Here is a 17,428-nt window from a genome sequence, read left to right on the forward strand (position 1 = left end):
GCAGTATGAGGTTTGGGAGCCCTTACTGCCAGTTCTCTCACATTTTCAGCATCATGTGCAAAAGACACTGAATTTGCAAAACTGTGTTTAGCAGGGGTAATCCGGATGTCCTGCTAGACTATAAACTAGGGTCATTATAGCTGACTACCTAAGGCTCCCCTTTATTCTTGTGAGAGACACTCTGGAGTGCTTTCTCTGATTCTACTCTAAACAGGTATATATTGCTGCTGTGAAATTTAAATTGTCTTAAAACCATGTTTAAAGGAGTGGAGTAGTGAGGCCAAAGGAGCATGATTACTGTGCTGATTACTGTGTTTCCATACAGATGACTTTTGTGCCTGTTGCCTTCACCCAACATCCATTTTGCTGCCCTACTTTCTAAGCAAAAGAATGGATTCCTCCTCAAGCTTGGACTGTCATGAGCCCTTTGATGGCCTGTAAGGCCAGTGCTCAATCCTCAGCCTTCCTTTCCCTTTTGATATGAGATTCTTAGGATTATGTTTTTCAGTTCTGCAATGGGAAAAACTACTCTTTGTTAACATTTATTTTTAACAGAAAATTGCCCTGCAGTGGCAGAGGACTGTTAGGACTCCAAAATCCTGTTAGTACTGGTGGGAGCTCCTGGAGTCTCATTATGATTTGATCAGTGTTTAGTAAATATACCTGGCATACCAAATGTTAGCAGCTGTGTTGTCACTAAGAAAATGAAACCACAGATTGACAGTTTTACAAGGAAATTTGACATGGGAAAGCTCCCAAAATAAGAACTCTACTTAAGCCATTGGGCTGATTTATGCCTATCCATCTTGAGCCAACATTGGGCATGAGATTTAAAATAGTTCTCCCTGCTGTGTTCCTAACTTTCTTGTTAGAGAACTTTGCTTTTTGAAACAAGAGTTTTATTTGAAGCCCACTGGACCAGACACCAAACCCTACACCAGTCTCTGTCAAGATCATTCCCCTCCAAGCATGTCTGAGTAGTTCAAATGTCAATTGTGCCCCCAAACTTACAGAATCACAGAATCACTGAATATTTTCAACTGGAAGGGAGGCACAAGGATCTCAGAGTCCAACTTGTGGCCCTGCACAGCACCATCCCCAAGAATCTCAGGCACCATGTGCCCAAAGCATTGTCCAAATGCTTCTTGAGCTCTGTCAGGCTGCTGCTGTGAGCACTGCCCTGGGCAGCCTGTTCAGCACCCAACCAGCCTCTGGGTGAAGCACCTTTTCCTGATATTCAATCTAAACTTCCCCTGGCACCACTTCAGGCCATTCCCTTGGGTCCTGTCCCTGGTCATGAGAGTGAAGAGATCAGTGCCTGCCCCTCCTCTTCCTCTCTCAAGGAAGTTGTTCTTCCCTCAGTCTCCCCTCAGTCTCTTCTTCTCCAAGCTAAACAGACCAAGTGACCCCAACTGCTCCTCATATAGCTTCTTTTCTATTTTCCTTTTTTTTACTGTATGAAGTGAAAAAGGAGACTGAAAAAAAATTTCCTAAGGATGTTTTGCCTCAAACCTCATTTCTCTTAGGGACTGAAAGCTGAAGTGCTTCCAACCATCCTAAACATCATGGGGCCACAAAATGTACAGTCAATATCTTAAAGGAAAGCACCCCAGGCTTTTAGAGATCAGTTACTCAAACAGATTTGTGACCACAGCACTTTCAGCATTGTTTCAGATAAATGGATAAACATGCAGATAGAGAATTGTTGGTGTCCTATACCCACCATCTCTAACCTGGGCCACTTCTGTCCAAAAGCAGCTCTAGTTTAGACACAGTTGATGTGGTATCCCCTACAGAGCACATTGAACTGCATTGGAGGTGACAAGGTCATTACCCTCTCACTCCAAGCTGGTGGCAAGGATATCCCATGCCTGAAAGTCAGTGGCTGCTGCCTTAATTCAAAGTGAATAACATTTCATGGGTCTTAACTGGAAATGATCCCCCTGTTTGCCCCCAGCTGGGGTGAGTGTGGAAGCATGTTTTCTGCCCCAGTTTCCCCTGCAAAATGAGCTGTTTTAATGTTTTCTCTTCACCAGTATTGGACTGGCAGTCAAATACATTTGGTGGAATTTTAGGCGTGTATCATATGCTGCTTATCTGCTGTTTTCAAACTGGCCCAAGGCATGGGCTAAACCAGAGCTTGTTAGCAGTGTAAATCTGGAGTCACAGCACTGAAGTCAATGGGAAACCGAACTGAAGCCTTGGGTCATGGCTGGAAGGAAATGCATTGAACATCTGGGGCAGGGAGGAATGCATGACTCACCCTGCAGCATCCTCCCTCTGGCAGATGCTTGGTGCAAAGTAAACATATTCTGGAGACTTTCAGTGCAGTCTTTTCTCAGAATAAAAGGGGTTTTTAAAGTCTATATGTGTGGGTGAAGGTATAAAATTGCTGGAGAGATTCCATGGCTCACAGATCAAAGCAAGTCACTCAGTGTGACGCTACTGCAGATGCTGGAATTGCCTTTAAGGCTGAGATTTGCTAGCATGACTAATGGCTTTGAGTCTCCTATTTGGGACATCAGTGAGAGCTCTGATATTTTGGGTGCTTACCTCTGTCCTTGGACATAACAGGGATGTATTTATACCATAGAAATAACCTATTTTGTCTGACACTGAGGTGGAAGGAACAGTCCCTGGTGGGACTGACTATATTGCTCTCCCAAGCTCATATCCATAAATGGCTCTCTCAACCTAAGTCAGCCTTCTGGGTTAGCAAGTCACTGGGTGAATCTTGCTGTTTGCTTTCTTTGCTAATGAGCTTCATATCTCATTAAGGTGTTCTCTATTCTCAACCATTTTCATATGAAAACATTTTTCCTTTAGCAAACAATTGTTTGTGCAGCTATACTCCCAAGTGGGATTAGGTCTTAGCGTGACTTCTTTCTTTCCTCAGTCATTTGGTATTATTTCTGATCTCTGTTCTGGATGAGTGCATGGTGAGTGGGAATAGTAAGCGAGGAGAGAATATGGTCAGGCTAACTGGGCCTTTGTTTCAGTGAAGGCAGCTGGGGAGCCAAGGCTGGGTGTGTTGGCAGGAATAGGGAATTTTAATTGATATTTTAAACCTTCTTTCCTTTGGCCAATTTGAGACTCTCTGAGATGTTAATGTAATACAAGGCAACTGTGCTATTGTTGACCTGATTAAATGAAAAATAAATTTTCTCTCATTGAGGTCACATGAAGCAGGCAAGTGTCCCACACGTCCTTCCTTCCCGTGAAGAATGTGCCTCAGTCATTAGTTTTCTTAAATATCTCTGTGCTAGGAATTCAACTGGGAATTTCAGGCAGTTGTAGCTGAAAAATACGTGATTGTGTACATTTGATTATCTTGTTTAACTATGTTTCAGCAGAACTATGGCCTGGAGGTTTGTAAACATGGACCCAAAATTCACAGTGTTGTGGGTGTTAGGTAACATGCAATTTATCTGGCGACCTGAAGAATGTACTGCTGGAGCTGACTCCTTGTCCAGAACTCTGTGGCTGGGCAAGGAGCTCCTCGAAAAGCTGTGCTGTGTGGATTTTTTCATCTCCTAGTTTATAGTAAGAAGAAACAGGTGTCTTACTGACTCGTGGTTACATCTCTAATTGAGCGCAGTGACTACCGAACTTTGGCTGAATGCTTTTTAATACTTTTAAACACCCCAGTGTTGAAGGTTGCTGTCATGCCACCTCCCTCACCACCCATCAGGGCAGGGAGGAGCTTTTTGGCACTCTCAGAAATGTCTCACCTCCTCTTCCTCTTTTTGCACATGTAAAATGCCCCCAGAAACCCTGAACCCTGGCTGAGGCTGTTTGTACCCCGTGCTCTGTGCTTCTCGTGTGACTATGGTGTGGTAAAATCTTTTTTATTTTTCTCCCCAGGTGGAAAGGGGGAGGGAAAAACCACTTCATTTCCCACTAGAGGGTACTTGGAGCTGGAGGATTTTGCTGGGAAAGATGAGCCTTTCAACAGGATGGAGAGGTGATGGCAGAGCACAGTCATTATAGTGGGAATTAAGTGAATCTCAGAAACAGACAGAGATTTATGTTCCAGAAACAATGACCTGTCAGTGACTAATGGAGAAGATGATTGGTGAATGAGGGATTTGGGTTCAGAGGTGGGAGGAGAACAGCAGGGTTATTCTTCAAGGAAATAAGTCAGCTACCTACTGCTGCCCAGAGCAGACACCAACTCAATCACATCCACAGCACTGCCTCCTCCCCGTCTCGCTCTGGCAGAGCCAAGCACTCACATGTAAGCCTTGTAGTTGCTGCCAATTTTCTGGATTCGGATGTCATACTTGGAGTCAATGAATGGCTCGGTGGTGGCATAGGTTTTTGCCATGGCTACTATGCTGGCCATGTCCCGGAAGTCGTGCTGGTTCTCAACTTTGACCTTGATTGTCAAAATCCGGTGAAAAAGAGACAAGAGCAAAAAGAACATGAATACTTGGCGAGCAGAAGTCATCTCTGCACCTGAATAGCACAATGTCAGCTAAACCCCACACAGACACAGCTGAGGACTGAGCAGGGCTTCTGTGATTTACAGAGGGAAGCTCCCCAGAGCAAACCAACCCAGAGCAAATCAGTCCCATTCTCCTTCCTGATGCACCAGTCCTGGTAAACCTGACACCAGAGAGGCAGCCAGACCTTTGCCCAAATGCCTCTTGTTAATGCTCTTTGCTTTTATGATGCTTCAGAAAAATATTTAACCTCTCTTAAGAGGCATTACTTCATTCAGACTTTGGAACTGCTATTTCCCATGTTGGGGTGGATGAAACCAGAGTATTTTGGATGGTCAGGAAACACAAACCAGTGCCAGGAAATCAACATTGGAGTTGGTTGTCTGCCACCTTTAAGCTTCATTTCCCTGGCATTTCACATTACCCCCCTCCAGACTTTCTTTGAGGAGTGGTGCAGGTCTCTTGACTGGACACAAGCTCTGAGGGAAAAGGATATCTCTGGGGGAGTTTGTGACTCTTGGGGACATTTGTGTGTGTGAGGCAATGGACATGTGAGTAGGACAGCTGGTTGGGTGTCAGACTTGAGTCGCACTTGGAAACGAGAGAGCAGTTGACCTATGAGATACAGTTTTTCTGAGAAGATGGCTTTTCACAGGTCTGTTTTCAGTGATGAGAAAAGCTCTGTATCTTGTGAAAGGAAAAGTGGAATGAGGAAGGACCAAAACAATAGAAGTTCTAATGATATAATCAAATCTTTACAAAAACTCATTGGTTTGGGAAAGCAAAACTGAACAAGTAGGCAACAAGAACATAGTTGACAACTTCACCTCACTCATACCTTTAACCATGGCCTTTAATGTATTGGCAAACACTTGTTTGGTGCATCAGAGAAACCTGTACAAGTCTTGTGCCTTAGGGCTGGACATATGCAGGAAGGGTGGATTAATTTGTGGAAAAAAGACCAAGACTGTACAAAAAGGATGAGCTAGCGAGTGACTTTCTTTATGTTATTACCTACACCTTGTATTTTGGTAATGCTTTGAACCCACAGCTGGGGATTGCAACCCTGCTTTGCTAAGTGTGCCCAGACTCTGCTCCACAAGATATTCCCAGCTAAGTGTGCACAGACTGGTGACAATCCATAGGTCTCTGCTCCACAAGAGATTCCCAGATAAGTGTGCACAGACTGGTGACAATCCATAGGTCTCTGCTCCACAAGAGATTCCCAGCTGCGTCACTGTGTGTCAAAGGAGGGTGATGGGTGATGCCAGACTCTGTGGAGCCAGCTGAAGGAAACACATGTGATGGTATTTGGTGTTCCTTCGTGAAGAACAAACAAGTGGTTTTACGTATCTGCCTTCAGCCATGGGAGGGTGGGAGCCATCTTCACTAGGGAACAGAGGACAAGCTTGTTGCTAACCTGTTTTACCCTGTTTAGGTGGTTTTGTGGAAGTGCCAGCTTACACACAGGCCAAAGTTTCAGCCACATCCTGCTGCAGAAAAGCTCTCAAAAATGGAATGCGGGGAAGGTGAAAAGTGCAACCAGTTTGACCTGTGACCATTTCTAGATGCCTGAATAGGAAAAAGAACTTGTCTTTGCTTCTTTTGCTGACAACCAAATACCCCTAGTCCTTCCTTTTGCTGTGGTGAGGGCTGTGCACTCACTACAGAGGAACTGCTGAGGAGAGGAGCAGAGGGAGATGACAGTCATCTGTGGGAAGGGAGGGTACCAAAAAAAATAAAAGGAAATAACAAACACAAAGGGGATGTGTAAAGGCAACCATTACACGGCATTGAGGAGGAGCAGCCTTGCTCTAAGCTGTGCTGTTTCCCTCTGAGTGGGGATGTGCAGGGCAGGGTGAGGTGGTAGGAATGCCCTGGAGGCAGTGGGGAGAACGGGAGAGAGAACCCAGAGCCTGGACTTGCAAAACAGCAGAGGGAACAATGCACGCTGTGTTGCAGCTGGGTATTTTTGTTGCACTGATAAGAGCTGCCCTGGGCTCGATGACATCAAGCCAGAGAGTCCCACCCAGACGAGATGATGGCAGGAGGGACTGCAAGGGCAGGCGACACTGACACCGTGTTACAGCAAATTCCTCTGGACCCTTTTGGGAGTGAGAAAATACAAAAGCCATTATCTAATGACCTACTTGGAACAAGGCTGTTTGTGGGATTTGAAACAAAGCACTGTGCTTGTGCAACAGATGTGTTTGGGCCCAAACTGAAATGTTTGCATCCTCAGCCCAGGAACATTTGTCCCAGAGTAGAGGAGAGGATGCAGCTTCCCCCTCCAGACTGGAATTAGACTCTATTGTTATTGCTAGAAAGGAGCTCATCTTGTTAAATGTAATTTTTCCTCAAAAATACAGCATGCTGTGGAAAGGAAGGGTCCATTTCTTCTTCCTCTCCATCCCCATGGGGAGAGAAGGATAGCAATTGGAAGTGTTCTCTCTAACGGGCCTGTGGACTTTTGGCTGGGCTGATAAAGAAGGGGGATTCTCCAAGGACACAGAGTGAGAAATGAAAAATAAAGATGACTCCCACAGTGCTACACCACTGCACAGTCTGCAGGAAACAGCTCTGGCATCTTCTCTGGCCTGTGCCAGAGCACTTCCCATGGGCTGCTCAGAGAAAGCAGCTCACAGAAGTCCCCTTTTAGGACATCACAGCCTTATTTCCCGCCAGGCATCAAAATAATCACCACACCAAAGCTGAAATCTGAGCCACCATTTGTTAATTGTTAGAGCCAGCCAAATTTGACAAAATAACAGCCGTGTTCTGGGTTAATGCTGGTTTATCCCAGGGTACAGTTATTACTTCATAAACAGGAAGCACTCAAGTTACAGTCAAATTAGATTTGTTTTCCTGCCTAATCTATTGAGTTCACCATTTTATTAGCTTTCTACTTTTAAATTTTATATAATTAATTTCCTCCTGCCTTGTAACCCTTTTAGATGTCAATAAGATATCCATTCTCCCAACAGAAGAAAAAATCTCAGACATAACCAAAGCCAGGGTGGATATAGTGTGACACCAGAGGGCATTATTTAAGAAGGCACTATTAAAAATCATTCCAGAGCAAAGTTACCAATTTACCTAACATGAGACAAATCTGTCTTCTAAAATGGCAGGTTGGCCAATACATGAAACCGATAAAAGAAGTTGGAAAGAAACCAACAGGAAGCCATTTTCCCCCCCTCTCTCTTTTCTTTTGCAGTCTTAGGATAAATGCTATATCCCATTAACTGCAAAGAGGAGTGCAAACAGTGAGTACAAACAGAGCCCCTGCCCTGGCAGCCTGTTTGCTTAGCTGTGCTGGCTGTTTGAGCAGCAATAGACTCATTCTGAAGCCATAAGTTGCTGTTTGCTGTAGCATTTTAGTGACCTGTTAAGAAGGGTTTGGGCCAGCGTGTTGACAAATGCCTTTTCTGAGTAAGAAAGCTCCCTGGGATGGTTCCTGCTTCCCCTGTAGCTCTCTTCTTTAACCCAGGCACTGGTGATGCCCTAGCATGCTCCCTGCTGACAAGGGAGTCTGGCTGGATGGCTGGGGACACACTCACACACATGGGACCATCCCTCTGCCCTGTGGTGGCATCTCAGGGGCTGAGAATACATGACCTGCATCTGGTACCTGTTGCCATCCCCAGCCTGCCCTAGGAGCACTGATCTTTCTGCCCTTGGCTGGAGAGCAGTCCAAGGGGAAGGTCAGGAAGAGCCATTCTGCCCCATCCCTGCTGCACACCTTGTTGTGAGGCCTTCTTGCAAGGCAGGGTTTTGGATGGGTTCTGGCAGTGCTAAAACCCCACTGTGACAATTCTGTGGGCAGTCTGAGCCACAGCTGAGATCTGTGTGAGCCCAGGTTCCTGCAGTGAGGGGTCCACCTGAGTAGAAACTTCACTTTCCCTTGTCTCACAGTTCCCTAATCTGCTGCCTCTTGTCCATCCTGGGTGTTCCTGGACACCTGCAAACCCCACTAGGACACTCCTCCCTCGTCTGTAGCCTGTAGCCTAAGCACTGCCAGGTATTGCTACCCAGTCCCCTTTTGCTTTCATTATGTGACCACATGGAAAAATAATAGGTTAGCCAAAGTGCCGTAATTATCTTAGTGTGCTAGGGCTGCCCCAGCCTTGCCTTTCCAGAGCGTCATCCAGTGGGAACTGCCTTTGAGGTTAACTCTGCCTCACAGGCTAAACACACTTAGCAGATAACTTGCTGGAGCACTTTGTGTGTCCCAGCTGAGGTTAGAACCAGGTTCAGCTGGAAGGTGAGTGTCCAAGGCTGAGTCAGGGCTGGGCTGGGCAATGTGCTGTTTGACTGAGCCTTGGTAGGCTTGTGAAAATTCACCAGCTGAGTGTTTCCCTCCAGAGGAATGGGTGCAGCCATACAAAGCTTTTGATTTTTGCCCACCTCAATCTGCTCTCAGCCTTTCTGTAGGGACCTTACCATCTTGGGAGAGTGGGTCTTCAGGAACAGCTCTGTGCAGAGGGTTTCCCGAATCTCTCCTTTCCTCCACCCCAGTTATACTCCCCATCTTAGAAAATACCTGATCCAACTGACACACAATCCATTTAGGCCTTTGACTCACCCCAAAATAATAAAGACACAATGGGGTCTGCATTTCCTTATTATCTTCTCACTGAAATTCCCCAGATATTTTCTTTAATGCATTAAAACTTCCTAATAAAGAGCCCTAAAGAGTCCTAATAAAGGTCTTGGCTGCTTTGCTCCTTGTTGCCCTGGGTCAGTCACCATTTCCTGTGTCCAGCAAAAGCTTTCAGACTTATGTGCAAGAAATAGGGATGTTTTTGCTATTTTCAAGACAGTTGGAACATCCTCACTCGTTCCTCCACTCATGAGTCAGTGGGAATGCAGTGATTGGGCTGCTCTGTTGTGAATGAATGTTACATGTCAAGTCATTATTTGTCTTCTCTAAAAGAAAATATTTGTTCCTTGACAAACTGAGGCAGCCCTTTCCCCTTCCTTTCCTCTTTAGCACACTGGATTTTCAAAGCTCTCACTTTTGGAACATTCTATTTCCAGTCCCGAGAGAGACAAGGTGACGAGCTGTCCTTCCTGATAAAAACCTTGCTGTATTTTTACATTACAGAGTGGCTCTGTTTAGTTTGTGCTATATTTATACCAGGGAAAAAAAAGAAGCAGAGAAGTCTTTCCCATCCAGTGAGAGAGAAAATAACTCTGACCATATTATTATGAACAACAAGTTTTTCTTCTACAATGCAATAAATTCATCTGAGCCAGGATTTGTACTGAGAAGGTGTTTTCATAATTATGGGGCAGGAAGGGACAGGAGGTGACTCTTAAATGGACCTGGTTAGAGAGGTCTAAAAATAAAGTAGGAGTAGCAAAAAATATATATGTATATGTATAAAATGAATATAAATATATGTACAGTCACATGAACAGATACTGGTTTTCCTCTCTTTGTAGATCTGCCAGTCGTTTCCTTCTCATGGTCTGATCAGGAAGAGGTGAAGAGGCTCTTTGAGTGAATTTGCAGTACTGGGCTCTGTTCCTAGGGCACTTTAGGGTCATGTTAGCACACAAATGGCAAATAGTAACTCACTCAGAGCTTTATTCTTTTCCTGGGGCTCTGGCATGATGAGATCCCAAGTCAGGAAGAAGTGTTATTCCTTTCTCACTGCAGTGCTCTCCCTACTCAACAGAGACCCCCAATCTCTCAGACTGCACAGTGCTTCAAAATGCCTGGAGCTCTTAGGAACTGCTGGATAAACAGCTCTGTTCTGCACCAGGAAGGACATCTCCCCTCAGTGCCCATCCATGGTTTCCCTGGAAGTGTCCTTGTTGATCCTGTGAGTCTGGGCAACTTCAGTACAACATGAGAAAGGCTCTTCTCTGCTGATAAACATTTGTCTAAGCAGTATTTCTACAGATCTTTTTCTTGTATCCATACTGCACAGGACCAGCAGCACAGAGAGCACTCGCTATGATCTTCCAGCGCCACTGAGAAATGAAGTGGCTCCAAATTTTGGAATGAGGATAACTATGGTCATGGGAGGGGCTGAGGGGCATGAGTTCTGTTTTTAGATTAGAAGATTGCCTGTGCCTGGGTGAAAGCCATTACTGGTGTCTCTGTTCAAGTCAATAGAGAGGCTCTTGTTGCTGCGTTTCTCAATGGAAATTTCAAAAGATGCCTTTTATTGCAAATTTGTTTTCTCCATCTCCATGTGCACCTCACACGCACACATCACTTGGCAAGAGCATTTCTTTCACTGATTGTGCACTGCCACCCTTTTTGGTTCTGATCTTGAATAATAGCTGCTCCTCTTCAAAGCTAAAGACAGTTGTGATGACCCCTGAAGCGGAAGGCAGTCAATAGAGCCTATTTTGTACAAGTCCTAATGTGGTTATTTTTCATTTCAGCTTTGAGGATTCTTTGTTCAGCCCTCTGATTAAAAAATGTGGTGAGTGAATTTCGTGAAAATTATGTCAAAACAAACAATATGTGAAAATGAAATTCTATTATAATTATGCTTCTTCTAGCAATTATTGCAAAATAATAAACACTCAGCACTAACAATGCCAAGAGCCTTATGAATTAGCAATAAGTATCAGGTAATTATTATAATTCCTCTGGTCTGTTACACAAAGAAACTGAAGAAAAACTGTGAAATGACACAAACCTCCCTGCAAGCTGATGGTGGAGCTCTTTGGGGAAGAGGCAATTTCTGCATCCAGATTTTTTTTGGCTCCTGGGCACTGCCTCAGACAAATTAAGAACAACAGTGCCTGGACTTCCCATCTTTGCTCATTCTTCTAAGTGGTGGTGCCTCTCATTACATGTGATTTTACCATTAAAACCAAAACCAAAACCAAACAAACAAAAAGGTAAGTACTTCCTTGACAATTTCTGTTGGTAATAACATTGTAACCTGGATGCTCACATCCTTTGAAGCACCAATTACAGGTACAAATACATGGCTGCTATCTTGGCATCATTTGTTGCAGTGACTACTATTTTAATACTCACAAGTGTACTTTGGCTAATAGGTTGGTTATTTTATCCTTTGTTTCTCCAGTCACTGCTTTAATACAAAACATGACCTGATGCAGGTGCTTTACTAACATTTACTTTGTTGCACTCATCAAACCAAAAGCAAACCTCTCTCTTCATATTATATATATTTTACAGCTAAAGTCCTGCTATTTCCTGCTATCATCTCTACCTCTGAAGACCAGTGCAAGGAAATAATTTAATTCTCTGTAATCTCACTGGTTATTGCTTTTACCTTATGATGGTCAAAACCACCATAATGTCTCCTGGAAACTTCCCTCTTCTGAATTACTTTATTGTAGGTTTGATTTTTTTTACCTGTAGGTGTTACTTTTCTAGTATACTCATAATTCTGCTTCTCTGTATTTCTCCTGATATTTTCTGTGGTTTCTTTTGTGAGTCCCAGCAGGGCTTGGACCCTACAGTTTCAAAAAATGCATGAAACAAATTCTTGTAGCTTGTGTTTGAAACCAACTGATTTATTCTTTTTTATTTTATTTTATTATTTTATTTTATTTTATTTTTTGCTTGATTTTATCTTTCTTCTCTTTTTGCTCTATGCAATGAAATGCAGTGGGACTGAAGAAGAAAATTTAATCAGTCTCAACTTTCCTTCAGTCTGCTTGTGGCTGGAGAAGGGCCCAAAGTAAAACCATAAGGTCAACAACTCTTGCTTCCTGTACCTTTCCCAACTACTGAACAGAGCAGTGTTGAACCTCTGTGCCCAAATCCACATCCAGACCTTGCTAGTAGTCACTAATTTCATAATGGACTAAAGTAAACTTGGCCTCAGACCAGTTCTTCTGAGATGCTGGCTGTCAGCCTATCTTTATCTGGAATGACTTCCTACATACCCTCCTTGTACCTCCGAGTACAATTGTGCCTGGAGTCTGAATAGAAACTCTCTTCCTCTGCAACTTGTGACAGCAAAAATCAACATGGTTGAAGAATAAAATGGGAGGGAAAGTAAGAGGTGGAAGAAGATCTGGTGTGTGGTGCAGAAGATGATAACTAAATGTTCTGCCGAGAGTTTTGCCTGGAAATGCTGTTAAGATTGGGGAACTTTTCTCTGATTCTGCCCTCATTTCTGTAGCCATTTAGGGTCCCTGGTGTGTGACATACACAAAGCCCTCCCTGCATCACAGGGAAATGGCAGAGCAGTCAGAGACAGGCAGGCTTGCAGGGTCTCAGGGGAGAGGTTTTCCTCCTGGTTTGTGCTGGTTGGATTTTGCTAATGAGATCCTTCCTAGGGACAAGCTGGTGGCTCCCTACAAGCACCTCCAGGCTGCCTACACACCCTCTAACTCAATGACACCTCTGCCTGCTTCACACAGGCAGCCCCAATGTATTAACCAACATTTCCTGCTTGTTTAAATGTTTGCTCCTTGATGCTGAAAGCCAACTCCACCACTGGCCCAGGGATCTGTGCCCACTTCCTCCCCAGCAGCTCCCATCCACGCAGGGGAACATTGCAACCAAAGCAAGAAAGATTATTAGATCTTCCCTGTGCGATCCAGCGAGCCAGAAAGGGCTTCTGTTTCCAGAGCACAAGCAAACAAACTGTACCAAGTTTAAATTTGGTGTAACTATATATATTTTTCAGGCAAATGTGAGGCCAGGAGAAGGTCTGTCTGCTCCAGGGAGGCACTGTGACAGGCGTACCAGTTATGAAGTTCATGTCCCAGCCATTTGGATTCAGAGATGATACCTCAGAATTTCGAACTTTTGAGCAAAACAAGTTTTAGACAGATAGGGGATGCCTTTTGAAAAGATAAATGCCAGAAAGAGGAGACTCAAACACAGCAGGAATGTGCTGGTGATGCCTCACTGAAAGGGGAGCCTAGTCACCCCAAGAAACAGGGGCTGCTAATTCACTGGGGGAATAAAGATCCCAGAGAGCCTGGGAAAAACAAACAGGTCCTTCTGGGTAGTGAACTGTTTTTCAGGATTCCTTGGCAGGCAACCAACCACTCTGCTTTGTAAGGTCTTGTTCTTCCTTGCAAGGAGGAAAAAAATAACTGAAGGGCTCCCGTTTTTTGAATAAGGTCATCATAATGCACTCAAGAAGCCCAGCAGCACCGCAGCTCCTCATTGTGAGTGCTATGGGGTGTAGCTGCACTTTGCAGGTGCTTGAATAAACAGCACTACCACTTTCAGGAGAGGAGAAAATGTATAAAAGACAAGCCTAATGACTTTAGCCCAGGCAGCTTTCCCCCCACGCCTCAGCAGCCCCCCTTCTTGCATCCCAGACAGCCTCCAGCCCAGCACCACTGCCTGCCTCCAAGTGCGTGACAGCAGAAAAAGGCCTTTTCTCCCACAGGAACAGCCAGTGCCACCCAGATAGGCTGTGGGGAGGGTTAACCCCTTTGCTGGCTGGCCACATGCCATTGTAATCACAGGAATGCTGTGCCACATATATATCTGTTTCCAGAGATATATATATTTTGTCTTTTACTTACCTTCCCCATTCCAGCATGAGCATGTCCCAGCTTGACCACTACAGGAAAATTTGGAGTTGTGAGCTGAAAGACAAAAGAAAGACCTTTTCATTAATTTTTTCCCCCCATCCACTTTATTTAGAATAATTTTGTTTTATTTAGTAGCTTCTATCTCCTTCCTGGATGCTGTAAACTGGAGAGTAAAATGGCCAAATGAAGTTTGTCTGGATGGTAGGGCAGTGAGCACATAGCTCTTTACTGGGTCCCATATGACTGAAAATGGAGGCCTGGCAGAATTCCTCAGATCTGACCCATTTCTGCTCAGTGCTAGCAGTTTTCCCACCCTGGACATATGGATGTGTGTACACTCATATGCATATAAAACACGGTTGCACTTGCAAGCTTGAGTAACTGAACACTTTCAGATGCTGAAAACATCTGACTGGTGACAAAGAAAAGGGTTGTTTGTTCTTTTCCACATGGACTGCTTTGGCCTGAATAGTGAGTGTATCCTTCCCATCAGCAGGCAGGGTGGGGAGACAAGGGGACAAGGGAGTGGGGCCAACCCTTAGGTACAACTCACAAAGTCCATCTATTCATAAAGCCTGCTCTTCTCCATCTTCAGGGGTGGGTACAGTGAATAAAAGAAAACAAAGAGGGGTTGGAATCAGCAATAAAAATAGAAAGAAGAGAAGTCATATGTTCTCCCTGGCTAGTGTGGTGTTTCCATTGGGCAGGGTCCTGCCACCCAAGTCATACAAGGTCATCCTAGAGCACATGTGGGATCTTACTTGAAGAACTGCAAGTACCCTCTCTGCCTTTTCTTCTCCAGTTTCATGCTCATGAGAGCATTCACTTGGAGTGATTGGCCCAGAGCTGAGTGGCTGTCCTGGTAGGAAGTGCACGTCAGGAGTAACTAGGATGTTTGCACCACATCTCCCCTACATACTGCTTGGTCCATTTCTCCACCTGCTTGGCATCCCAGTGACCTTCACCTTGTCTTGTGCTCAGGATTCTTGTGATCTAAATGCTATTTGTTCAGTATATAACTGGTTATTTTTATTGTGCATTTCATTTCCTTTAAAGACACTTTGGTCTTCACTTAAATGCCTGAAGCAATGAGCTCTATTCATTAAGCAGTTAACCTTGAGATCTGGCAAAGGGATAGAGTTGAGTTTTGATGGATAAATGGGTCTCCTATTTATTTAAGTTTGAGAACAGATAAACAACTTGTTCTTGTGCTAATTACCAATTGTCTGTATGGACAGGCAGGCACTACACCCTAAAGATAGAACGGTGCTGCAGTCTCCATCTGTGGCAGCTCACTGTAAATAACAAAATTAGTAAGGAACACTGACATGTTTTGCTATTCAGCAGCTTATATAAAGAAATATCACAGGAGAGGGGAACAGTGAGTGCATCACATCCTCGAGAAGCCTGTGTCACTTTCTTCAGGCAGAAAGCTGGAAGATCTTTGGACCACAGAAAGGCACAATAAATCACAGTCCTGGCACAGACAGGGACCAGCACCAAGAAGAAGAGGTAAGAGACTGATAGGTGGCCATCCTGAATTCAAATGGTTAAGTATATATCCAGGCACGAGTTTGTGCTCTACTTCATCTTTGCCTCTTTAATTCCTTGTAAGAGCCTGAAATTTAATTTATGCTGGCGTAAATGAATCACTTGGAGGACTGCACCTGAGGCTTACTGAAGAAGGGCTATGGATGGGCCATGCCAGACCTTTAATGCTGGGAGATGAAAGATGAGCTGCTAGCTGAGGCACCCACCTGCTCAGGCTCTGGGAGACGTGGCTGCTTCCCAGCTCTCTCATCCCTGCCCCATGGCCCTGTGTGAGCCCAAGTGCTCTCAAACCTCTGTTCCCTGTTTGTGAGCGAGGCAGCAGCTGTTCCTACAGTGCAGGAAGAGCAAACTGCCTGCTGTGAGGCTGCCTGATAGCCTGGCAAGGAGGCCACAGCTGTGCACAGGACAGATAATGCCCTATCACCAGCCAGAGACACAGGCAGGAAGCAGTGTCTCTGCTGCCCTGGATTTTGTCCCCTGCCTGTGGTGCTGCTGAGGGAGCCTGGCTCGGGCATGGAGCCCGGCAGTGGGAAGCATCTGTTTTCCTGTATACATGCAAAGAAAGTTTGGGATCCAGTAAACAACCCAAGTTTACAGTTCGTCTGGAAAATCCCACCAGCAATGACAACGTGCTGCGCAAATGTCTCCCTTTCTCCTTGCTTCTTGGAAACATGAGCTCAGCCTTCTTACCAAGGCTTGGGCTCAGCCCACGTTGGGGTGACCAGCTGGTGTCACAGCATGCTGGGGTCACATGTGGCTTGGCCTAGGCATGGCACATGGGACTTAGGGTGAGACAGATCCAGACTTGAATGTGATAGCCGTGCTGGGAAAGCTGTGGCTCCAGAGAAATGCTGGAATCATTTCTCTGCCAGGAATCTGCCACTGAAAACCCACCAGATTTCCATGTGTATGAACCTGCCTCATGGAGGAACCAACAAGAGGGTGTGGCACATCCACAGAGCTGCATTATAGAATGAGTTTCTCTAGTGACAGTGGAGAGCTCTTAGCCTGTGCTGAAATTAAGTGTAATCAAAAACTCTCTGTAGTCCGCAGGACTGAAACAACCAGAGTCCACAACCACCTGATAATGGAGCTGGGAAGCTCTTGCTGGAGCTGTGGAAGTGGTTGAACACCACTGCAGTCAACAGGGAGATCTCCAGCTTGCACCACACTCTTGTTGGGACTCGAGTCCCATTTTTGTTGCTAATAAGGTGGCCAGCCAACATTCTTGGCAAGCACCCAGATGGACAGGGAAGCCAAAAGAAGGGAGAATCTATTATACACACAACTCTGATGCAATTCCCACACAAACGTGGTGAGAAATTCTGAGGGTGGCCAAAGCCACCACAAGGGCAGACCCCTGAGATGAGTATTTACACATACTGAGTCATCAATTTCCCAGAAAAGAACATTATTATAATCACAGGATAGCACCACATTTTAATAAGAAAAGCATGTTTTTACTGAAATCATGCAAAGACATATGTCTGTGACTTTCTATGTGTTGCAAGGGCTCGTTTTTTCTCAGAAAAATAGTGAAAAACACTTTGATCATTTTAAAATGTGCATGAAGTGTTGACAGGACTGTTATAGATGATGTCTGCTGGTTTTGGGATGGGACTGTAGTGCTACAGCTAGCTCAGTGATCATATGCAGGGTGTTAGCTCATATCCATAACTTAGTCCTTTGAATTAAAATCTTACAAATGTATTCCCAGAGGTTGTGGCAAAGCCTTGAGATGCCAAGGTTTACATAAATGTCTGGAGCTTGGTGTATGTAGAGGTCTGCTAAGAGTCAAACAGCAGTTTGGATCCTGAGCTAGGAACTCATTCAAGTCCTCTTTGGTAGCAGTGAAGGGAGAGCCATGATGTTATTTCCAACTCAGAACACTGATGGCCCAAAGTGTACCATTTCAGCCCCTGATTTTAAGG

At 44.8% G+C, this 17,428-nt stretch overlaps 1 protein-coding gene across 1 annotated transcript in view; it reads right to left on the reverse strand.

The window, feature by feature from the left end:
• SYN3 (synapsin III) overlaps positions 1-17,428 on the reverse strand; it is a 191,476-nt gene that overhangs the window by 24,024 nt on the left and 150,024 nt on the right. The window contains exons 7-8 of the mRNA XM_085049701.1: positions 13,938-14,000; positions 4,236-4,378 (exon numbers count right to left, since the gene is read on the reverse strand). Coding sequence (XP_084905827.1) covers positions 4,236-4,378; positions 13,938-14,000 — 206 coding nt within the window. The remainder of the gene's footprint in view (positions 1-4,235; positions 4,379-13,937; positions 14,001-17,428) is intronic.

The sequence above is a fragment of the Lichenostomus cassidix genome, chromosome 1Ab (assembly GCF_008360975.1).
Source record: "Lichenostomus cassidix isolate B80296 chromosome 1Ab, HeHo_3.0, whole genome shotgun sequence".
Classification (NCBI taxonomy): Eukaryota; Metazoa; Chordata; class Aves; order Passeriformes; family Meliphagidae; genus Lichenostomus; species Lichenostomus cassidix.